Source organism: Giraffa tippelskirchi, chromosome 1, assembly GCF_054371585.1.
Source record: "Giraffa tippelskirchi isolate mGirTip1 chromosome 1, T2T-mGirTip1v1.2.pri, whole genome shotgun sequence".
NCBI lineage: Eukaryota > Metazoa > Chordata > Mammalia > Artiodactyla > Giraffidae > Giraffa > Giraffa tippelskirchi.
Genome location: NC_137275.1, coordinates 107,412,244 through 107,435,791, shown reverse-complemented (window position 1 = coordinate 107,435,791; position 23,548 = coordinate 107,412,244). Strand labels below are relative to the sequence as shown.

Genomic DNA, 23,548 nt, shown 5'->3' with positions numbered 1-23,548 from the left:
TTTTGGGGTGGCAAATTCCCCCTCAGATCTGCATTTTCCTTTTGAACTTAATACAGTGTGAAGGTTGGCTTGTTGTACGACAGTGGTCCAAGGACATGTGTTTGAGTTCTTCTCAACTCATCAGTGTCTGTGAGATGTTTTCTGTAGACACCGTCTGGGCTGTTATAACAGTTTACAAACGGGATAGAATCCAAAGGCCCGCCTCATGGCGAGCAGGGGCCTTGGGTCTGGGTGCGGCCAGGTGGCTGGGGGCCCCGAGGCCAGCCTGGTGCCGCACCCGCACAGCTCTGCCTCCTGTCCCTTGTCCACGTTCAGAGTGGCCACAGGCCGGTGACCCTGCACAGGACCTGGCAGAGCTGCTGCTCAGACTGTTCTTGTCACGTCAGCCCAGGCCGAGGTGCCCGTTCCTGTCAGCCGAGTGCGGGGGGCCCGGGGGAAAGGCAGGGGTGAAGGGCACAACCAGCAAACGCAGGTGGTGCCGCCTGCACGTTTGACGCTGAGACAGACTGCTTTGTGGGCCGTGTTTGAGCACAGACAGCTCAGAAAGATTGTCTTTCCCCCTCCCCCAGGAAATACGGAACGGTTACATATTAATATGTTTATTTTTACAGCATGTTGTCAGGTAAAAGTGATTTTTCCTTAGGTAACATGTTGACTTGAGGTAAATGGTAAATTCTTTCCATCAACTTGTTATCAACAGTGAAAAACTTTCAGGGTGGATAAGGAGAAGTGAAACTGGAGAGGTGACGACCTGCGAGAATCTTGTATTTTATTTTGAAAATCATGTTATATGCATAATCGAATATTTAAACTGCTATATAAAATCATCCGCGAGACATTAGGGGAGAAGAGCAGTAACTGTGAATTCTAGGTTAATGCAGCACATTGACATGAGTCCAGAAACTCACACAAAGCTGGTGGAGAACTTCATCAAGTGATGCATTTGTACATAGACAACCTAAAAAATAAAAAAATCAATTCAGCACTTCATCTGGTCTAGAGACTTGTGTTTAGAAACTCCAGCTTGTTCGTGGCTCACTGTTTTGATTGTACAGAGTTCCTGATTCCCAGCGGAATAGACTTGAGGCACTGCCGTGCATCTCTGCCCTGAGAGCGGGGAAGGTAAAGGTTGTCAACTTCAGGTTATCTCCTCACAGGGAGAGAGGCGCCACCCAGGCCCCGTCAGAATGTTAGAGTAAACCAGTCAAATCAAACGAGAATGATCAGGGGCCACTTTGTAAGACTCAAGGATAAGTTATTCTAAGTTTGAGAATATTGAAAAGAGGGAAAGTTGAACCTTTTTGCTGAGATGTTAATTGAGCAACTGTTCCTGGAATATGCTAATCGTGACACAGAATGCAAGCCCACATTTGTTGTCCAGACACGTTCCTCTGCTGACAAAGGCAGGTGACGGGTTTTCTTCTATTTTAGGTTGATCGAAGAAGAGAAGGAGAACACGGAGCAGCGGGCCGAGGATACTGAGAGCAGGGTGGGCAAGGGGAGCTTAGGCAACCTTCGTTGTTGTAAATCCTCGAGCTCCCTCAACCTGTGTCCCGCCTCCTCGCTCGCCAGCTCCTGCCCGCCCAGCAGTGGGCGCGCCAAGCCCCCAAGGAGGCGGCACAGCTCGGCGCGGAAAGTAGACCAGCGGGACATCAAGACTCTGGTATGTGTCTGCCTCCTCCCTGCCACGTCCCTCCCCCAGCACACTGGCTTTCTTTTTTGTTTGTTTGTTTTTTGTTTTTTCTGTTTTTACCCAGAAGAAACTCAGGTACATTTGCTACGCTTAGAGGTCTAAGATTTTTAAAAACTGCCTAGTCTTTAATCATTCCATACTCGCACAGCAACAAATTAGTCTTGATATTTGGACCACCGGCTTAGCACGTCATCATGAACTCAGCCAGGGCCTGCCTCTGTAACGTTGGGCCCGGCCTGTGCTGGACACAGCAGGTGCAGGGAAGTTTCTGTTGTCACCGAGTAGACAGCCTTGTGAAAGTAACCATAGGCAGCTCTCCTGGCGTGTGAGACCCACGCAGCACATTTTTCATTGGGGATACCTGGCTGCAGGCTGCAGGCCATGCGGTGGGAACAAAACCAAGAATCTAAACTGGTCTGCTTGCTGCTGGACCTGGCTGCACGCTCAGGCCAGCTCTGGGTGTGAAACCAGGTTAAAAGCCTGGTGCCCCAGGGCCCCAGGGAAGAAGTTGGGCTTCCTCACTCTTCTGAGTCTAAAAATGGGATGACGACCTAGGGCTTTTGGTGACAGAGTGTGCAGCTCTGAAGCGCATGTTCCTGCTTTCTTCCATGTTTAGCTTAGGTTTCCTGAGCGCATTGCTGTTTACCCTGTGAAATCATGTCTACAACACTCTGCTTTGTAACTGCACTTGTATTATCACTTTTTTTGTTACCACCCATTTCATGTTAGCTGCATTGTTAGTCAGCATATAATTAAATTAACTGTGAATCATTTTAGCAGCATGTGAAGTGATAACTGGTCTATTTTGTGGTCTTTTGACACATTGGTTTTATAATATGCATCACTGGCCAATTAGTTGATAGTGTGTATTCTTTGACGATTTCTCTGTGGTTTCATGCTTGATTTCTTTCCGAGTATTTGTAAAAGAACAGTTCTGTATATTTTTTCTTGTTGCTGGAGTTCTCTGACGGTGTGTCTGCTTTCATCGTTGGTTTTGATTTCCTGTCTCATCCTGTTGTCTGCTTCGTTGTCATCAATCCAGACCCCAGCTTCCCACAACCGCACCCCCCCGAGGCTGTAGTTTACCCATCCATCTCCCCTCCCCCGTCCTCCCACTTGCTCTGGTCATAGCAGTCTGGGGTCCACAGCGTGTGTCCCCTTAGTCGGGTTTCTGCTTTGTCTTCATGTCTCATTAAATGGTGTTTTCCCCCCATAGCACTAAGTTTGAATTATTGTTATCACTGTGCAGTTACAAGCATAATGTAGATGGATGATACACTACAGAACCTGTGTAATTCATAACTGAGATTATGCTTACCTGAAGAAATGATCCTCTTATGTGTAGAATTAATGGACTTTTGACACAACATCCTTTCTGTGTTGGTGCTTGTATTTGAGACTGTAAATCTCATCAGCTTTTGCATGCTTAATGTCTCTACTAGACTCTTTTACAAAGTATCTTCTATGGTTCATAAAATGTGAAGACTCCACCTGCTGTTATGCTAGCTTTCATTCTTACATATTTTCATAGGGTACCTGCTTTAATGAATTTATTTTCAGAAGTTTGAAATCAAATTCTAGGTAACGATTTTACATTAATGTCCAACAGGTGGTTAGATTTGTTCAGTGTTAAAATAGGTATTACGGCAACTTCCTCGTCAGTTAAATTACTATTTTAAAGTATAACATGTTTTTTTTTTATTAAGAGAAACTAACTTATAGAGAGGTTTGGCTGAGAACAGACAACTGTTAAGGCCCTTTGTTGTACACAGTGCTGTGCTTTAACAAATCATGATGTTGTAATAGAATTGTATCTTCCTGAGGAATAATGTATAGTGTTTCTCTAGTAAATCTTGAATAGCTTATTTAACTAATGTGGTCCAACAAATTGTTCTGTTTCCAGTTACATGTTCTCTAAATCTACATCTCACTTATATGTTTGCCGTCATTTTTGCTTTACTGTCTTTGCCTATATTGATTCTTGAATTTTTAGCTTCAAAGTCGCAATAAATCTGGTTTCTCTTCATTTCTCTGCATGCATCTATCAGTCTAGTGAGTTAAGGAAGCATCGTCGAAAGGTAAACTATTTAGTAATTTAGCATGCCTTTGTTTCTCTGTGAAGTATTAGAGTCCTTATCGTGTTAGTGAATGAACACTATGTGGTTACGTACTGGTGGATGATTGACATTTTAATAGAAGTAATGAAACTCACCCACCACTTAAAATATGCTGATGATGCAATCAATCCATCCTAAAGGAGATCAATCCTGGGTGTTCATTGGAAGGACTGATTTTGAAGCTGAAACTCCAGTACTTTGGCCACCTCACGCGAAGAGTTGACTCATTGGAAAAGACCCTGATGCTGGGTAGGATTGGGGGCAGGAGGAGAAGGGGACAATAGAGGATGAGATGGCTGGATGGCATCACTGACTCGATGGACATGGGTTTGGGTGGACTCCGGGAGTTAGTGATGGACAGGGAGGCCTGGCGTGCTACAATTCATGGGGTCGCAAAGAGTCAGACACGACTGAGCGACTGAACGGAACGGAACTGAACTGAACTGAACTGAACTGATGGTTCTGTTGGAAATAGGTCATTGGTTGGGACAATTGTAACAGTTTGCCTTTCTCCCACTTGTTTGCCTTCTAATCATCTCATGCTTATTTATAATAGACATAGTATTATTTATTATTTTTAAAATTTTCTTTACTTATTTTTTTGGCCATACTGCACAGCTAATGGGATGTTAGTTCCCCAACCAGGGATCAGACCGGTGTGAAAGTGAAAGTGCCAAGTCCTCACCTCTGGACCACCATGGAATTTCCACGTAGTGTTTTCTTAAAAGAAATGACTGAATCAGAGCCATAGATATTAGATTTGGGGGAAGCCAATTTAATGACGGTGGGTAGCAGTGTGCAGGAGACTCTGTGTGCCAGGCACCGTGTCCAGTGCTTTCTGAGCCCGTCATCTAATCCCGCAGACACCCAGGTGAGGTCCAGGCTGCTGTTATCCCCATTCAGCAGATATGGACACTGAGGCTTAGAGAGGCCGGGCACCGTGCCCAGGCTCGCATACCCAGCGGTGCGGTGCAGACTGGTCTGATCAGAGCCTGGACACTTAACCGTGGTGCCGTCCATCCCGCTTTCCTCCAGAGGCCCTCCTGTCCATCACAGCAACCCTGATGGAGGGAGCCTCAGGAGGGAGCTCGCTGCCTCTCCCCTCGGGTCACTTGGATGAGCCCCTGTTGTTGGAGTCCAGTGGCCCGAGGGCTGGCCTTCCTTGTCCCTCTCCTGCTCCCAGCCCGCTGATGGAGCACTCCTGGGGCCTTCCCACAGGACTTGGGCAGCCGCGCTCCGGTTCAGGCAGCTCAGTGCCCAGGAACCCTTCTGCCGGGCACAGCAGAGTAGCTCCGTCACCCTGAGGTTGGTGACCTGGGTGTGCCGCTTGCCCGCTTTGTGGCCTGCTTTGCCCTCCTGTTAAATGAGGACACGGTACTGCCCATCCGACTCACGTGGGCACCCGTGGGGCGGGCTCCCATCCTGGCGGAGGGTGCCAGGCTGGGGACCCAGAGGCCTTTCTTAGGACAAGGCCCGGGGGAAGGGCCTGGCCGTGGTCCCTGACTTTGAGGCAGGTGTTTGTCTGCATTCAGTCCTAGTCAGCCCAGGTGTGTCACTTCCCTGCTCTGTTCTTTGTTGTTTTCTGATTTTTATAAATGCTTCTTTTAACTTGAATTTGAGATTGATCCCTCTTCAGTTCCATGTGGATAATTTCTAGCTTTTGTAGCCTTCTGTTGTCTGAGGGTGGTTGTTAGAGATCAGGGGAGAGTGCACAGTTTATCCAGCTGCTGTTAAACGAGTTCAGCTGTATTTTGCAGTAAGTCACTTGGTTGTCACCAAGCTCCTGTGGAGCTGCAGTGGATCAGTATTCTTTACAGAATCCCATTACAAAGCCACAGGTTAGTTGGTTAAAACGACGCACTCATTGTTTATAAAAATACTTTCCATGCATGCTTCCTAAAACCTCCCCTGGCTGAACCACACGCCCACATGTATAAGTGAGACCTGTCTGGACCCTGAAGGGGTTTATCTGTTCCCCACACTGTTGCCACCACTGTTTCCTGTCCTCAGACCCAGGACCAGCGGAAAAGCTGGGCGTCCAGGAGAGATCTTTTTTTTTTTTTTTAATTAGCTTATTTTTTAATTGAAGGATAATTGCTTTACAGAATTTTGTTCTTGTCTGTCAAATCGCAGGAAAAATCAGGCATAGGTACACATATATCCCCTCCCTTTTGAACCTCCCTCCCATCTCCCTCCCCTCGAGATTGATAGAAGAGTATCTCTTAGTGAAGACTTCAGTTGAGTTCAGTCGCTCAGTCGTGTCCGAATCTTTGCAACCCCATGAATCGCAGCACGCCAGGCCTCCCTGTCCGTCACCAGCTCCCGGAGTCCACCCAAACCCATGTCCATCGAGTCAGTGATGCCATCCAGCCATCTCATCCTCTGTCGTCCCCTTCTCCTCCTGCCCTCAATCCTTCCCAGCATTAGGGTCTTTTCCAATGAGTCAGCTCTTCGCATGAGGTGGCCAAAGTGTTGGAGTTTCAGCTTCAACATCAGTCCTTCCAATGAACACCCAGGATTGATCCCCTTTAGGATGGACTGTTCGGATCTCCTTGCACTCCAAGGGACTCTCAAGAGTCTTCTCCCACACCACAGTTCAAAGGCATCAGTTCTGTGGCGCTCAGCTTTCTTCACCGTCCGACTCTCACATCCATACACGACCACTGGAAAAACCATAGCCTTGACTAGACGGACTTTTGTTGGCAAAGTAGTGTCTCTGCTTTTAAATATGCCATCTAAGTTGGCCAAAACCTTCCTTCCAAGGCGTAAGCGTCTTTCAGTTTCGTGGCTGCAGTCACCATCAGCAGTGATTTTGGAGCCCCCAAACATAAAGTCTGACACTGTTTCCACAGTTTCCCCATCTATTTCCCATGAGGTGATGGGACCTGATGCCATGATCTTAGTTTTCTGAACGTTGAGCTTTAAGCCAACTTTTTCACTCTCCTCTTTCACTTTCATCAAGAGGCTCTTTAGTTCTTTTCCACTTTCTGCCGTAAGGGTGGTGTCATCTGCATATCTGAGGTTATTGATGTTTCTCCCGGCAGTCTCGATTCCAGCTTGTGTTTCTTCCAGCCCAGCGTCTCTCATGATGTACCCTGCGTCTAAGTTAAATAAGCAGGGTGACAAGGACACACAGCCTTGACGTCCTCCTTTTCCTATTTGGAACCAGTCTGTTGTTCCATGTCCAGTTCTAACTGTTGCTTCCTGACCTGCGTACAGGTTTCCCAAGAGACAGGTCAGATGGTCTGGTATTCCCATCTCTTTCAGAATTTTCCACAGTTGATTGTGATCCACACAGTCAAAGGCTTTGTTTGGCATAGTCCATAAAGCAGAAATCGATGTTTTTCGGGAACTCTCTTGCTTTTTCGATGATCCAGCAGATATTGGCAATTTGATCTCTGGTTCCTCTGCCTTTTCTAAAATCAGCTTGAACATCTGGAAGTTCACGGTTCACCTATCGCTGAAGCCTGGCTTAGAGAATTTTAAGCATTACTTTACTAGCACGTGAGATGAGTGCCATTGTGCGGTAGTTTGAGCATTCTTTGGCATTGCCTTTCTTTGGGATTGGGATGAAAACTGACCATTTCCAGTCCTGTGGCCACCGCTGAGTTTTCCATATTTGCTGGCATATTGAATATAGCACTTTCACAGCATCATCTTTCAGGATTTGAGATAGCTCAACTGGAATTCCATCAGCTCCACTAGCTTTGTTCGTAGTGATGCTTCCTAAAGTCCGGTGGACTTCACGTTTAGCAGATGATTCTTAAAGAGCAGAATAACTGGGGAAAGCTACTAACGGACGGGGTGCTTGATGTAAATCCCGAGCAAGTAAACATGCCAAGCACCAATGGAAAGGCAAGTCCTCGGTCTCGCTCTCTGTCTGGTTCTCGCCTTACCATCCAGTCTGTGCGGGGCTGTTGGGACCTGTCAGCAATGCACCATGTAGATCTGAGTGGCCGTGAGGGTCGTGTGAGCTCCCAGAGTGCAGAAGAAAGTTTTGACCTCACCGATTGCCCGGAAATGCTGTGTTCCCTCCCTCCCAAAACAAGGCTGTCTGTCTAAGGCTTCCTTTCCCCCTTAGAGATCCTCCGACGGCTCCCCAAGCCACGAGGAAGACCTGGCTAAGGTGATCGAGCTCCAGGAGGTCATCGAGAGGCAGTCAGGGGAGCAGAGCCAGTCGAAGGAGTGCCTGGCAAACCTCTCTGCCTACGTGAGAGAGCCGGAGGAGGACCCGGACACGGCCAGGAAGGAGCTCCTCGCGTCCGAGGAAGCGAACAGACAACCACAGCGGGATGTCCGCGAAGTGAGTGACAGCGGACGTGTCTGTTGTCCTGAGGTGGAATGTGGGTCCCTTGTTCTCCGGCTGATCTGAGCTTTGGGATGGCTGCGTGAGTAGGAGCACAGAGCGCTGGCGAGACCGCGACTGGCGGCCTCCCCGCCTCTGCGTCGAGATCTCTGGGGTAGAAGAGGCCTGGTCCAGGCGGTCCATTGGCAGTGGAGCAACACGAGGGCATCCCTAGCGCTGTGCTCACCCTGGGTGTGGACTCCTCATTTCTACAAGTTCTAGGGTGCCCAGTGTGTTCCTCTTTGAAAAATTCATTCATCCATTCATTCATTTATTGGAGTCTAGTTGCTTTCCTTTTTCTTGGAGAAGGCAATGGTACCCCACTCCAGTACTCTTGCCTGGAAAATCCCATGGATGGAGGAGCCTGGTAGGCTACAGTCCATGGGGTCGCTAAGAGTCGGACACAACTGAGCGACTTCACTTTCACTTTTCCCTTTGATACACTGGAGAAGGAAATGGCAACCCACTCCAGTATTCTTGCCTGGAGAATCCCAGGGACAGGGGAGCCTGGTGGGCTACCGTCTGTGGGGTCGCACAGAGTCGGACACGACCGAAGCGACTTAGCAGTTAGCAGTTGCTTTACACTGCTGTGTCAATGTCTGCTGTACAGCAAAGTGAATCCGTCATATATATATATATATATATATATATATATATATATATATATTTATATTTATATATATATTTATATATATATATATATATATATACGTGTGTGTGTGTGTGTGTGTCTACATATATCCCTCTTTTTAGATTTCCTACCCATTTACTTCACCACAGAGCCCTGAGTAGACTGCCCTGTGCTGTAGAGTAGGTCCTTACTCGTTGTTGACTTTACGCATAGTCTCAGTAGTGTACATACGTCAACCCCAGTCTCCCAGTTCATCCCCCCCACCTGCCTGTCGAATGTATACCTGATGATGCTGAAATTTCCTTCGGGTTCACTCAGGCGAGTCTGGTGACGTCTGTGGAGCCCGTTCTCTCGGAGAGATGGGAGCCCGCTGTGTGGGCCCTGCTGAGGCAGCTTGCCTGGCCGTCTTCTCTAGTCTTCTGAGGTTCTGCTCCTTGAGGGGATGTGTGACATTGATACCGGCGGTCAGACAGGTCGAGTGGCGTTTGCTCACCCTCAGAGCCTCAGGCCCGTGCTGTGTAACCATGTAGAGTCATGATGTTTCTGGTGGTCGTGTCTGCGGCTGTCATGATTGATGAGAAACTGCCTAACGGTCATTGTGAAAAGAGAAGAGTGCTGAGGGTTCGGGCCTCCTCCTGTGAGCCTCACCTCTCCTTTGTAGGCAGGCAGACAGCGCCCACCCTGCCCCACCCCTCCCCCGTGAGACCGTCTCAGACAGAACCCCTCCGACATGTGCTACAGCAGGTGTCCTTGTTTAGTAGCTTGGTGTGAGTAATTCTCTGTGAGAGCTCAATGTGAGAACTCAAAACAGAATATTTGCACGCTTGTATAACCTTTTCCCACTACTCTTTGGCAACAGGAGGAGATTAGGTGGCAGAGTTCAATATGTAGAGAATTCTGGGAAAAGCGGCCTTGAGACCTTTCACTTTTAATGTCAGGCCTTTGCCCACATTGGTTACTTAGTAGTCGACTACGGAGGGACCTGCAGTGGATTTTGACCTGGCGGACGGGAGTTGCACCAGCAGCAAGTTCTGGTCCTGGTTTGACCCTTTCATACATGTGGTGTAAGTCTGCTTTAGAAGAATTAGGCTTGAGAAGGCTGCTTCCAGTTGTGTTAAACTTTGACTTCTGTTTCCACTCATTACTGTTACTTGAATTCTGAGGAAATTGCATGAGAGTTTTCCGACTTTTACCCGAGGAAACGAGCCTCAGAGGTCCCTGTTGGATCTGTCGAAGGTCCCTCCCTCTTGTGGATCCAGTCCGCCTGTGTGGTGTAGCAGACAGAGGTCGTGACTTCATGCCAGATACCATTCCTCCTGGAATTCATGCAATAACAGGGTAGTTTAGTATACTCTTTGCTGTTTGGGTTGATTATGTTGAAGAGAAGCTTGGGAAACCGAGTGGCCAGACAGAACGTTAATACAGACATATGGGTGCCAATCGTGGCAAATGTGACATTTTAAGTAGGCACGTTTTTGCTCACGTCCGAGGAAACTGCCGTGTCTAGGACTTTAATTTTGAGGACGCTAACTTTATTTTTGAGTTGAAACTTAGGATTTAGTCCAACTTTTTTACGCGTACGTGTATCGGAATGTTCCATGATAATGACTTACCTTTTCTACTCTGCAATGCCCGGTGTAGGCCATGGTCCAGAACACGGACGTGGAGGTGCGAATCACTACCCTTGAGAGATGCTACCTTGCCGCCCAGCGCGAAGCCACCTCTGTGCACGACGACCTCAATGATAAACTTGAAAATGAAATCGCAGATAAGGATTCTATGCATCGACAGGTAACGGCTTTTACTGAACTGTGTCTGACTTTTATAGTGGTGAATTCCTGAGGAAGGAAGGTAAACACCTTTTCATGTGACTCCCACGTTGTAAGGCACCTGCCCCCTCACACTGTGGTCCTGAAATGGTTTTGGAACAAAGCGTTGATAGATCGCTTTATGTCTTCCCATTTTCCTTTTTCTGGCTACGAGTTTCCTTTTAAGGCATGCTTTTTTTTCTTAAAAGAACCAATTTTGATAACTTGTGGCCTACTGTGAGGCCCAGCACAGTACTAATTAGCACCGTTTTGATTGAAATCATCCTGCGAGTAAATGGATACACATACCCATCATTTTATAGTGAGAAGAATTCTCATTGGAAGTTTAAGTACCTTTGTATTTTCGCCTCATTTATGGCATGTATTTTTTCATACATGTCTGTGTTTTGAGCTGCCATGTTCAGTGAGCAGCTAGTTTGGGCCAGACATCGTCAGAACTAGGACTCCAGCAGTGAATTAAAAACCGTGTGCGTTCTTTATCCACTGCCATGTAACAAATCACTGCAAAGCTTAGTGACTTCCCAGTGAGCAGGTCACAGTCCAGTTTCTGTGCTTTGCAGCAGGTGGGCCTGGTTCAGGGCCTCCTGAGGACGCAAACATGGGAAGGCCCCCCAGGGCTGGATGGCAGGCTTTCAGACTCACCTGGCTGGTGGGGACAGGCCCAGGTCCCTGCCGTGTGGACCTCTTCACGGCCTGGCTTTCCTCGGAACACCCTCTGAGAGCGAGAGCGCGGGATGTAGCCCGGGGCCTTTCGCGCCCCGGTCTCGGAAGCCGCACACCTTCAGTTCTGTTTGCGAGAGTGAGCTGCGAAGTCCTGCCTCGCTCAGGGGCTGAGCAGGAGTTGCCCCCTCTGCCTCTTGAAGGGAGGAGGATGGAAGAATTTGTGGACCCATTTTTAAACCCACGCAGCCTGTCGGACAGTAGTGAGCAGGGGAAGGAGACCAGAGTGCCCGAGTTGTCTGAGGAGGGGGGACGATCGTGTGTGAACAGGGTGGCCAGCGAGGTGACACCAGGAGGGTGACCTGGAACAGAGACCCGGAGGCCGGAAGAGAAGTAGCCACTCGGAGATAGATCAAGGGTCGTGTCAACAAGCGGAGATAAGGGAGAGAGAGGGCCGCATCAGGGAGGACCCCGGGCTCAGGCCTGAGCAGCTCGAGGCCAGAGCCTGTTTCCTGAGCTGAGGAGGGCTGTCAGGGCAGGGAGCTAAGAGACGGGCCTCAGCCCTGTTGAGGTGGATGAGCCCATGGGGTGTCCAGGGGACCTGTGAGGTCAGCAGCTGAGTGTTCCGGCCTGGATCCAGGAGAGGCCTCACTCAGCTCAAGGTGGACTTGGGTCGTGGGCATACAGATGGTGTTTAAAGGCACAGACAAGGTAAAGTCACCAGGCAGGTGCCCGTGGAGAGATAGGGGGTGCAAGGGTAGAGCTGTGGGGTGCCTCGCATTCCAAGGTTGAGAAGGGGCGCAAGGGACTGACTAGTAACCCTAGGGAGGGCGGGGCCTGGTGCCCAGGGAGAGACATGCTTGGGGTGGGGGGAGGGCAAGGAGAGGAGGGGGCTTGGTAACATGGGTTCCTCAGAGCTCCCTGGGAGCTGCCCTGCGAGCGGGGCACACCGCCTGCTTGCAGAGAGCTGGAGACTGGGCGGGGAGGGGGACAGTAGAGGCCTCTCCCAGGGAGCTCTCAGAGACCCTCAGTGGGCGCTGCAGGGAGCCCTGGAGGAGGAATCTGCTGGTTCCCTTTGTGCGATTTTAAGGTGAGAGAAGGGAGAGGACGTGCTGGCTGAGCTGATGGGGGTGAAGCCATATGCAGCTGGTTCGCTGGAGAGGAGCAGGAATGATGGCAGGTGGTCCTGGAGCCAGTGCAGGGGGTGGCCCAGCCCTGGGGAGGGGTCGTGACGAAGACAGGGGCGAGGGCGCTGGCCACGGGGGACAGGGAGCCAGCAAGCCAGCACCTCGAGGCTGCCCCTCGGCTGCTTTGAGGTCATGTCTGGGAAAGAAGGCAGGACCTGGGTGAGAGTGGGCCGGGGGGAGATGTGCCAGAGAGAAGGGTGTGAGGTGTGAGAGCTGGAGGGCGGCTCGGAGCCCAGCAGGCCCTCTCCCGCACGTCTCTGGTGACAGAGCCGCCTTGCGGTGTGAGGGGCCGTCCCCCAGAACAGCCCGCGGGCCTGCGCCCCGGGAGGAGCCCCGCGGGGGGCTGGCCCTCCCAGCCCTCCCAGCCCTGCTGGCCCTGCTTGCGCCTGTCTGTGCGTGTTCAGACCAGCCTGGAAAACGGAGGGCTGGGGACCTGCGAGGATGGCGCTCCTCGGTGAGTAACACAAGTGGTGACCGCTGAGGTGGACCCAGAGGCTGCGGAGCTGAAGGATTTCTTTTTCTTATTTTCCTTCAGCCTGGCTGATGGAGGCACAGATGTATTGTTGTAATTTTCGGACTTTGTCTCTGACTCCATCGGCCCACCCTTGTGAATAACCTCATAGGATTGCCTCCCATCCACGCTAAGACCTGAATGTCACCAGGCCATCTAGGGAGTGGGTTCTCCTCCTGCCTGTTTCTTCAGTACTGCTCGCTTAAGAGATGGCAGTGTCTCATAAGCATGGCCCGTTTATCCACAGTTGGGGCTTCCATGTAAACTTGTGTTCAGTTCCTGATAGACTTGAGCTGCCCTGAATGTCGCTGACGAGACGTGGTCCTCTCGTGCCCAGGTGCAGACCCTGAAGGAAAAGGACTGGGAGCGCGCGCAGCAAGCCAGCGTGCCGGCCAACGTGGCCCAGGCGTTCGAGAGTGACGCAGACTTGTCTGACGGCGGGGGCGACAGGGCCACCCTCTTCAGCTCGGCCGCTCTGCTGTCGCCCAGCGGGCAGGGCGATGCCGAGACTCTGACTGTGATGCTTCAGGAGCAGCTGGACACCATCAACGAAGAGATCCGGTGGGTGAGCCCGAGCCGAGCTCCCCAGAAACTCGGCTTCTCTGAGGAGCTGTCTTCTCCTTAGAGAAGGCTGAGTGTTCCATAGTAAGGAAACTGACTTCAAGTCTGCTTCAAGAATTTTCAGTTCTGAGATTGCCCTTGATTATAGAGCTCAGTCAGCCAGGGCTGTGGGGGGCGTTGTGGGGTGTCCCCCCACCAGCTCTGAGCCCCAAGGTGGGTGAGGTGCCGTGACAGTGTCCCCTGCGGCCCGTGCACCCTCCAGCACTGAAGGTTCGCCCTCGTGTGTCCCTCGGAGCCTCCCACATTCTGGTGAAAAGCCACCTGAAACAGAAAAGCTGGGGTTTTGGGGTGGCAAATTCCCCCTCAGATCTGCATTTTCCTTTTGAACTTAATACAGTGTGAAGGTTGGCTTGTTGTACGACAGTGGTCCAAGGACATGTGTTTGAGTTCTTCTCAACTCATCAGTGTCTGTGAGATGTTTTCTGTAGACACCGTCTGGGCTGTTATAACAGTTTACAAACGGGATAGAATCCAAAGGCCCGCCTCATGGCGAGCAGGGGCCTTGGGTCTGGGTGCGGCCAGGTGGCTGGGGGCCCCGAGGCCAGCCTGGTGCCGCACCCGCACAGCTCTGCCTCCTGTCCCTTGTCCACGTTCAGAGTGGCCACAGGCCGGTGACCCTGCACAGGACCTGGCAGAGCTGCTGCTCAGACTGTTCTTGTCACGTCAGCCCAGGCCGAGGTGCCCGTTCCTGTCAGCCGAGTGCGGGGGGCCCGGGGGAAAGGCAGGGGTGAAGGGCACAACCAGCAAACGCAGGTGGTGCCGCCTGCACGTTTGACGCTGAGACAGACTGCTTTGTGGGCCGTGTTTGAGCACAGACAGCTCAGAAAGATTGTCTTTCCCCCTCCCCCAGGAAATACGGAACGGTTACATATTAATATGTTTATTTTTACAGCATGTTGTCAGGTAAAAGTGATTTTTCCTTAGGTAACATGTTGACTTGAGGTAAATGGTAAATTCTTTCCATCAACTTGTTATCAACAGTGAAAAACTTTCAGGGTGGATAAGGAGAAGTGAAACTGGAGAGGTGACGACCTGCGAGAATCTTGTATTTTATTTTGAAAATCATGTTATATGCATAATCGAATATTTAAACTGCTATATAAAATCATCCGCGAGACATTAGGGGAGAAGAGCAGTAACTGTGAATTCTAGGTTAATGCAGCACATTGACATGAGTCCAGAAACTCACACAAAGCTGGTGGAGAACTTCATCAAGTGATGCATTTGTACATAGACAACCTAAAAAATAAAAAAATCAATTCAGCACTTCATCTGGTCTAGAGACTTGTGTTTAGAAACTCCAGCTTGTTCGTGGCTCACTGTTTTGATTGTACAGAGTTCCTGATTCCCAGCGGAATAGACTTGAGGCACTGCCGTGCATCTCTGCCCTGAGAGCGGGGAAGGTAAAGGTTGTCAACTTCAGGTTATCTCCTCACAGGGAGAGAGGCGCCACCCAGGCCCCGTCAGAATGTTAGAGTAAACCAGTCAAATCAAACGAGAATGATCAGGGGCCACTTTGTAAGACTCAAGGATAAGTTATTCTAAGTTTGAGAATATTGAAAAGAGGGAAAGTTGAACCTTTTTGCTGAGATGTTAATTGAGCAACTGTTCCTGGAATATGCTAATCGTGACACAGAATGCAAGCCCACATTTGTTGTCCAGACACGTTCCTCTGCTGACAAAGGCAGGTGACGGGTTTTCTTCTATTTTAGGTTGATCGAAGAAGAGAAGGAGAACACGGAGCAGCGGGCCGAGGATACTGAGAGCAGGGTGGGCAAGGGGAGCTTAGGCAACCTTCGTTGTTGTAAATCCTCGAGCTCCCTCAACCTGTGTCCCGCCTCCTCGCTCGCCAGCTCCTGCCCGCCCAGCAGTGGGCGCGCCAAGCCCCCAAGGAGGCGGCACAGCTCAGCGCGGAAAGTAGACCAGCGGGACATCAAGACTCTGGTATGTGTCTGCCTCCTCCCTGCCACGTCCCTCCCCCAGCACACTGGCTTTCTTTTTTGTTTGTTTGTTTTTTGTTTTTTCTGTTTTTACCCAGAAGAAACTCAGGTACATTTGCTACGCTTAGAGGTCTAAGATTTTTAAAAACTGCCTAGTCTTTAATCATTCCATACTCGCACAGCAACAAATTAGTCTTGATATTTGGACCACCGGCTTAGCACGTCATCATGAACTCAGCCAGGGCCTGCCTCTGTAACGTTGGGCCCGGCCTGTGCTGGACACAGCAGGTGCAGGGAAGTTTCTGTTGTCACCGAGTAGACAGCCTTGTGAAAGTAACCATAGGCAGCTCTCCTGGCGTGTGAGACCCACGCAGCACATTTTTCATTGGGGATACCTGGCTGCAGGCTGCAGGCCATGCGGTGGGAACAAAACCAAGAATCTAAACTGGTCTGCTTGCTGCTGGACCTGGCTGCACGCTCAGGCCAGCTCTGGGTGTGAAACCAGGTTAAAAGCCTGGTGCCCCAGGGCCCCAGGGAAGAAGTTGGGCTTCCTCACTCTTCTGAGTCTAAAAATGGGATGACGACCTAGGGCTTTTGGTGACAGAGTGTGCAGCTCTGAAGCGCATGTTCCTGCTTTCTTCCATGTTTAGCTTAGGTTTCCTGAGCGCATTGCTGTTTACCCTGTGAAATCATGTCTACAACACTCTGCTTTGTAACTGCACTTGTATTATCACTTTTTTTGTTACCACCCATTTCATGTTAGCTGCATTGTTAGTCAGCATATAATTAAATTAACTGTGAATCATTTTAGCAGCATGTGAAGTGATAACTGGTCTATTTTGTGGTCTTTTGACACATTGGTTTTATAATATGCATCACTGGCCAATTAGTTGATAGTGTGTATTCTTTGACGATTTCTCTGTGGTTTCATGCTTGATTTCTTTCCGAGTATTTGTAAAAGAACAGTTCTGTATATTTTTTCTTGTTGCTGGAGTTCTCTGACGGTGTGTCTGCTTTCATCGTTGGTTTTGATTTCCTGTCTCATCCTGTTGTCTGCTTCGTTGTCATCAATCCAGACCCCAGCTTCCCACAACCGCACCCCCCCGAGGCTGTAGTTTACCCATCCATCTCCCCTCCCCCGTCCTCCCACTTGCTCTGGTCATAGCAGTCTGGGGTCCACAGCGTGTGTCCCCTTAGTCGGGTTTCTGCTTTGTCTTCATGTCTCATTAAATGGTGTTTTCCCCCCATAGCACTAAGTTTGAATTATTGTTATCACTGTGCAGTTACAAGCATAATGTAGATGGATGATACACTACAGAACCTGTGTAATTCATAACTGAGATTATGCTTACCTGAAGAAATGATCCTCTTATGTGTAGAATTAATGGACTTTTGACACAACATCCTTTCTGTGTTGGTGCTTGTATTTGAGACTGTAAATCTCATCAGCTTTTGCATGCTTAATGTCTCTACTAGACTCTTTTACAAAGTATCTTCTATGGTTCATAAAATGTGAAGACTCCACCTGCTGTTATGCTAGCTTTCATTCTTACATATTTTCATAGGGTACCTGCTTTAATGAATTTATTTTCAGAAGTTTGAAATCAAATTCTAGGTAACGATTTTACATTAATGTCCAACAGGTGGTTAGATTTGTTCAGTGTTAAAATAGGTATTACGGCAACTTCCTCGTCAGTTAAATTACTATTTTAAAGTATAACATGTTTTTTTTTTATTAAGAGAAACTAACTTATAGAGAGGTTTGGCTGAGAACAGACAACTGTTAAGGCCCTTTGTTGTACACAGTGCTGTGCTTTAACAAATCATGATGTTGTAATAGAATTGTATCTTCCTGAGGAATAATGTATAGTGTTTCTCTAGTAAATCTTGAATAGCTTATTTAACTAATGTGGTCCAACAAATTGTTCTGTTTCCAGTTACATGTTCTCTAAATCTACATCTCACTTATATGTTTGCCGTCATTTTTGCTTTACTGTCTTTGCCTATATTGATTCTTGAATTTTTAGCTTCAAAGTCGCAATAAATCTGGTTTCTCTTCATTTCTCTGCATGCATCTATCAGTCTAGTGAGTTAAGGAAGCATCGTCGAAAGGTAAACTATTTAGTAATTTAGCATGCCTTTGTTTCTCTGTGAAGTATTAGAGTCCTTATCGTGTTAGTGAATGAACACTATGTGGTTACGTACTGGTGGATGATTGACATTTTAATAGAAGTAATGAAACTCACCCACCACTTAAAATATGCTGATGATGCAATCAATCCATCCTAAAGGAGATCAATCCTGGGTGTTCATTGGAAGGACTGATTTTGAAGCTGAAACTCCAGTACTTTGGCCACCTCACGCGAAGAGTTGACTCATTGGAAAAGACCCTGATGCTGGGTAGGATTGGGGGCAGGAGGAGAAGGGGACAATAGAGGATGAGATGGCTGGATGGCATCACTGACTCGATGGACATGGGTTTGGGTGGACTCCGGGAGTTAGTGATGGACAGGGAGGCCTGGCGTGCTACAATTCATGGGGTCGCAAAGAGTCAGACACGACTGAGCGACTGAACGGAACGGAACTGAACTGAACTGAACTGAACTGATGGTTCTGTTGGAAATAGGTCATTGGTTGGGACAATTGTAACAGTTTGCCTTTCTCCCACTTGTTTGCCTTCTAATCATCTCATGCTTATTTATAATAGACATAGTATTATTTATTATTTTTAAAATTTTCTTTACTTATTTTTTTGGCCATACTGCACAGCTAATGGGATGTTAGTTCCCCAACCAGGGATCAGACCGGTGTGAAAGTGAAAGTGCCAAGTCCTCACCTCTGGACCACCATGGAATTTCCACGTAGTGTTTTCTTAAAAGAAATGACTGAATCAGAGCCATAGATATTAGATTTGGGGGAAGCCAATTTAATGACGGTGGGTAGCAGTGTGCAGGAGACTCTGTGTGCCAGGCACCGTGTCCAGTGCTTTCTGAGCCCGTCATCTAATCCCGCAGACACCCAGGTGAGGTCCAGGCTGCTGTTATCCCCATTCAGCAGATATGGACACTGAGGCTTAGAGAGGCCGGGCACCGTGCCCAGGCTCGCATACCCAGCGGTGCGGTGCAGACTGGTCTGATCAGAGCCTGGACACTTAACCGTGGTGCCGTCCATCCCGCTTTCCTCCAGAGGCCCTCCTGTCCATCACAGCAACCCTGATGGAGGGAGCCTCAGGAGGGAGCTCGCTGCCTCTCCCCTCGGGTCACTTGGATGAGCCCCTGTTGTTGGAGTCCAGTGGCCCGAGGGCTGGCCTTCCTTGTCCCTCTCCTGCTCCCAGCCCGCTGATGGAGCACTCCTGGGGCCTTCCCACAGGACTTGGGCAGCCGCGCTCCGGTTCAGGCAGCTCAGTGCCCAGGAACCCTTCTGCCGGGCACAGCAGAGTAGCTCCGTCACCCTGAGGTTGGTGACCTGGGTGTGCCGCTTGCCCGCTTTGTGGCCTGCTTTGCCCTCCTGTTAAATGAGGACACGGTACTGCCCATCCGACTCACGTGGGCACCCGTGGGGCGGGCTCCCATCCTGGCGGAGGGTGCCAGGCTGGGGACCCAGAGGCCTTTCTTAGGACAAGGCCCGGGGGAAGGGCCTGGCCGTGGTCCCTGACTTTGAGGCAGGTGTTTGTCTGCATTCAGTCCTAGTCAGCCCAGGTGTGTCACTTCCCTGCTCTGTTCTTTGTTGTTTTCTGATTTTTATAAATGCTTCTTTTAACTTGAATTTGAGATTGATCCCTCTTCAGTTCCATGTGGATAATTTCTAGCTTTTGTAGCCTTCTGTTGTCTGAGGGTGGTTGTTAGAGATCAGGGGAGAGTGCACAGTTTATCCAGCTGCTGTTAAACGAGTTCAGCTGTATTTTGCAGTAAGTCACTTGGTTGTCACCAAGCTCCTGTGGAGCTGCAGTGGATCAGTATTCTTTACAGAATCCCATTACAAAGCCACAGGTTAGTTGGTTAAAACGACGCACTCATTGTTTATAAAAATACTTTCCATGCATGCTTCCTAAAACCTCCCCTGGCTGAACCACACGCCCACATGTATAAGTGAGACCTGTCTGGACCCTGAAGGGGTTTATCTGTTCCCCACACTGTTGCCACCACTGTTTCCTGTCCTCAGACCCAGGACCAGCGGAAAAGCTGGGCGTCCAGGAGAGATCTTTTTTTTTTTTTTTTTAATTAGCTTATTTTTTAATTGAAGGATAATTGCTTTACAGAATTTTGTTCTTGTCTGTCAAATCGCAGGAAAAATCAGGCATAGGTACACATATATCCCCTCCCTTTTGAACCTCCCTCCCATCTCCCTCCCCTCGAGATTGATAGAAGAGTATCTCTTAGTGAAGACTTCAGTTGAGTTCAGTCGCTCAGTCGTGTCCGAATCTTTGCAACCCCATGAATCGCAGCACGCCAGGCCTCCCTGTCCGTCACCAGCTCCCGGAGTCCACCCAAACCCATGTCCATCGAGTCAGTGATGCCATCCAGCCATCTCATCCTCTGTCGTCCCCTTCTCCTCCTGCCCTCAATCCTTCCCAGCATTAGGGTCTTTTCCAATGAGTCAGCTCTTCGCATGAGGTGGCCAAAGTGTTGGAGTTTCAGCTTCAACATCAGTCCTTCCAATGAACACCCAGGATTGATCCCCTTTAGGATGGACTGTTCGGATCTCCTTGCACTCCAAGGGACTCTCAAGAGTCTTCTCCCACACCACAGTTCAAAGGCATCAGTTCTGTGGCGCTCAGCTTTCTTCACCGTCCGACTCTCACATCCATACACGACCACTGGAAAAACCATAGCCTTGACTAGACGGACTTTTGTTGGCAAAGTAGTGTCTCTGCTTTTAAATATGCCATCTAAGTTGGCCAAAACCTTCCTTCCAAGGCGTAAGCGTCTTTCAGTTTCGTGGCTGCAGTCACCATCAGCAGTGATTTTGGAGCCCCCAAACATAAAGTCTGACACTGTTTCCACAGTTTCCCCATCTATTTCCCATGAGGTGATGGGACCTGATGCCATGATCTTAGTTTTCTGAACGTTGAGCTTTAAGCCAACTTTTTCACTCTCCTCTTTCACTTTCATCAAGAGGCTCTTTAGTTCTTTTCCACTTTCTGCCGTAAGGGTGGTGTCATCTGCATATCTGAGGTTATTGATGTTTCTCCCGGCAGTCTCGATTCCAGCTTGTGTTTCTTCCAGCCCAGCGTCTCTCATGATGTACCCTGCGTCTAAGTTAAATAAGCAGGGTGACAAGGACACACAGCCTTGACGTCCTCCTTTTCCTATTTGGAACCAGTCTGTTGTTCCATGTCCAGTTCTAACTGTTGCTTCCTGACCTGCGTACAGGTTTCCCAAGAGACAGGTCAGATGGTCTGGTATTCCCATCTCTTTCAGAATTTTCCACAGTTGATTGTGATCCACACAGTCAAAGGCTTTGTTTGGCATAGTCCATAAAGCAGAAATCGATGTTTTTCGGGAACTCTCTTGCTTTTTCGATGATCCAGCAGATATTGGCAATTTGATCTCTGGTTCCTCTGCCTTTTCTAAAATCAGCTTGAACATCTGGAAGTTCACGGTTCACCTATCGCTGAAGCCTGGCTTAGAGAATTTTAAGCATTACTTTACTAGCACGTGAGATGAGTGCCATTGTGCGGTAGTTTGAGCATTCTTTGGCATTGCCTTTCTTTGGGATTGGGATGAAAACTGACCATTTCCAGTCCTGTGGCCACCGCTGAGTTTTCCATATTTGCTGGCATATTGAATATAGCACTTTCACAGCATCATCTTTCAGGATTTGAGATAGCTCAACTGGAATTCCATCAGCTCCACTAGCTTTGTTCGTAGTGATGCTTCCTAAAGTCCGGTGGACTTCACGTTTAGCAGATGATTCTTAAAGAGCAGAATAACTGGGGAAAGCTACTAACGGACGGGGTGCTTGATGTAAATCCCGAGCAAGTAAACATGCCAAGCACCAATGGAAAGGCAAGTCCTCGGTCTCGCTCTCTGTCTGGTTCTCGCCTTACCATCCAGTCTGTGCGGGGCTGTTGGGACCTGTCAGCAATGCACCATGTAGATCTGAGTGGCCGTGAGGGTCGTGTGAGCTCCCAGAGTGCAGAAGAAAGTTTTGACCTCACCGATTGCCCGGAAATGCTGTGTTCCCTCCCTCCCAAAACAAGGCTGTCTGTCTAAGGCTTCCTTTCCCCCTTAGAGATCCTCCGACGGCTCCCCAAGCCACGAGGAAGACCTGGCTAAGGTGATCGAGCTCCAGGAGGTCATCGAGAGGCAGTCAGGGGAGCAGAGCCAGTCGAAGGAGTGCCTGGCAAACCTCTCTGCCTACGTGAGAGAGCCGGAGGAGGACCCGGACACGGCCAGGAAGGAGCTCCTCGCGTCCGAGGAAGCGAACAGACAACCACAGCGGGATGTCCGCGAAGTGAGTGACAGCGGACGTGTCTGTTGTCCTGAGGTGGAATGTGGGTCCCTTGTTCTCCGGCTGATCTGAGCTTTGGGATGGCTGCGTGAGTAGGAGCACAGAGCGCTGGCGAGACCGCGACTGGCGGCCTCCCCGCCTCTGCGTCGAGATCTCTGGGGTAGAAGAGGCCTGGTCCAGGCGGTCCATTGGCAGTGGAGCAACACGAGGGCATCCCTAGCGCTGTGCTCACCCTGGGTGTGGACTCCTCATTTCTACAAGTTCTAGGGTGCCCAGTGTGTTCCTCTTTGAAAAATTCATTCATCCATTCATTCATTTATTGGAGTCTAGTTGCTTTCCTTTTTCTTGGAGAAGGCAATGGTACCCCACTCCAGTACTCTTGCCTGGAAAATCCCATGGATGGAGGAGCCTGGTAGGCTACAGTCCATGGGGTCGCTAAGAGTCGGACACAACTGAGCGACTTCACTTTCACTTTTCCCTTTGATACACTGGAGAAGGAAATGGCAACCCACTCCAGTATTCTTGCCTGGAGAATCCCAGGGACAGGGGAGCCTGGTGGGCTACCGTCTGTGGGGTCGCACAGAGTCGGACACGACCGAAGCGACTTAGCAGTTAGCAGTTGCTTTACACTGCTGTGTCAATGTCTGCTGTACAGCAAAGTGAATCCGTCATATATATATATATATATATATATATATATATATATATATATATATTTATATTTATATATATATTTATATATATATATATATATATATACGTGTGTGTGTGTGTGTGTGTCTACATATATCCCTCTTTTTAGATTTCCTACCCATTTACTTCACCACAGAGCCCTGAGTAGACTGCCCTGTGCTGTAGAGTAGGTCCTTACTCGTTGTTGACTTTACGCATAGTCTCAGTAGTGTACATACGTCAACCCCAGTCTCCCAGTTCATCCCCCCCACCTGCCTGTCGAATGTATACCTGATGATGCTGAAATTTCCTTCGGGTTCACTCAGGCGAGTCTGGTGACGTCTGTGGAGCCCGTTCTCTCGGAGAGATGGGAGCCCGCTGTGTGGGCCCTGCTGAGGCAGCTTGCCTGGCCGTCTTCTCTAGTCTTCTGAGGTTCTGCTCCTTGAGGGGATGTGTGACATTGATACCGGCGGTCAGACAGGTCGAGTGGCGTTTGCTCACCCTCAGAGCCTCAGGCCCGTGCTGTGTAACCATGTAGAGTCATGATGTTTCTGGTGGTCGTGTCTGCGGCTGTCATGATTGATGAGAAACTGCCTAACGGTCATTGTGAAAAGAGAAGAGTGCTGAGGGTTCGGGCCTCCTCCTGTGAGCCTCACCTCTCCTTTGTAGGCAGGCAGACAGCGCCCACCCTGCCCCACCCCTCCCCCGTGAGACCGTCTCAGACAGAACCCCTCCGACATGTGCTACAGCAGGTGTCCTTGTTTAGTAGCTTGGTGTGAGTAATTCTCTGTGAGAGCTCAATGTGAGAACTCAAAACAGAATATTTGCACGCTTGTATAACCTTTTCCCACTACTCTTTGGCAACAGGAGGAGATTAGGTGGCAGAGTT

The 23,548-nt window shown here is 49.3% G+C and overlaps 1 protein-coding gene and 1 long non-coding RNA gene across 13 annotated transcripts in view; one reads left to right on the top strand and one right to left on the bottom strand.

Moving 5' to 3' along the window:
- The window catches only part of LOC145505813 (uncharacterized), a 92,007-nt gene that overhangs the window by 34,788 nt on the left and 33,671 nt on the right, over positions 1–23,548 (top strand). For 9 of the 12 annotated variants that reach the window (XM_081488786.1, XM_081488764.1, XM_081488753.1 and 6 more), the window contains 6 exons: positions 1,432–1,663; positions 7,892–8,113; positions 10,428–10,577; positions 13,311–13,534; positions 15,307–15,538; positions 21,769–21,990. In XM_081488786.1, the coding sequence (XP_081344912.1) occupies positions 1,432–1,663; positions 7,892–8,113; positions 10,428–10,577; positions 13,311–13,534; positions 15,307–15,538; positions 21,769–21,990 (1,282 nt within the window). The remainder of the gene's footprint in view (positions 1–1,431; positions 1,664–7,891; positions 8,114–10,427; positions 10,578–13,310; positions 13,535–15,306; positions 15,539–21,768; positions 21,991–23,548) is intronic. The other 3 variants (XM_081488818.1, XM_081488852.1, XM_081488808.1) reach the window with 2 other exon arrangements.
- LOC145507080 (uncharacterized) lies at positions 749–6,875 on the bottom strand. The gene is made up of 2 exons (XR_014054547.1): positions 6,323–6,875; positions 749–3,848 (listed from the first exon to the last, which is right to left on the bottom strand). It is a non-coding gene; the product is annotated as an uncharacterized LOC145507080 (long non-coding RNA).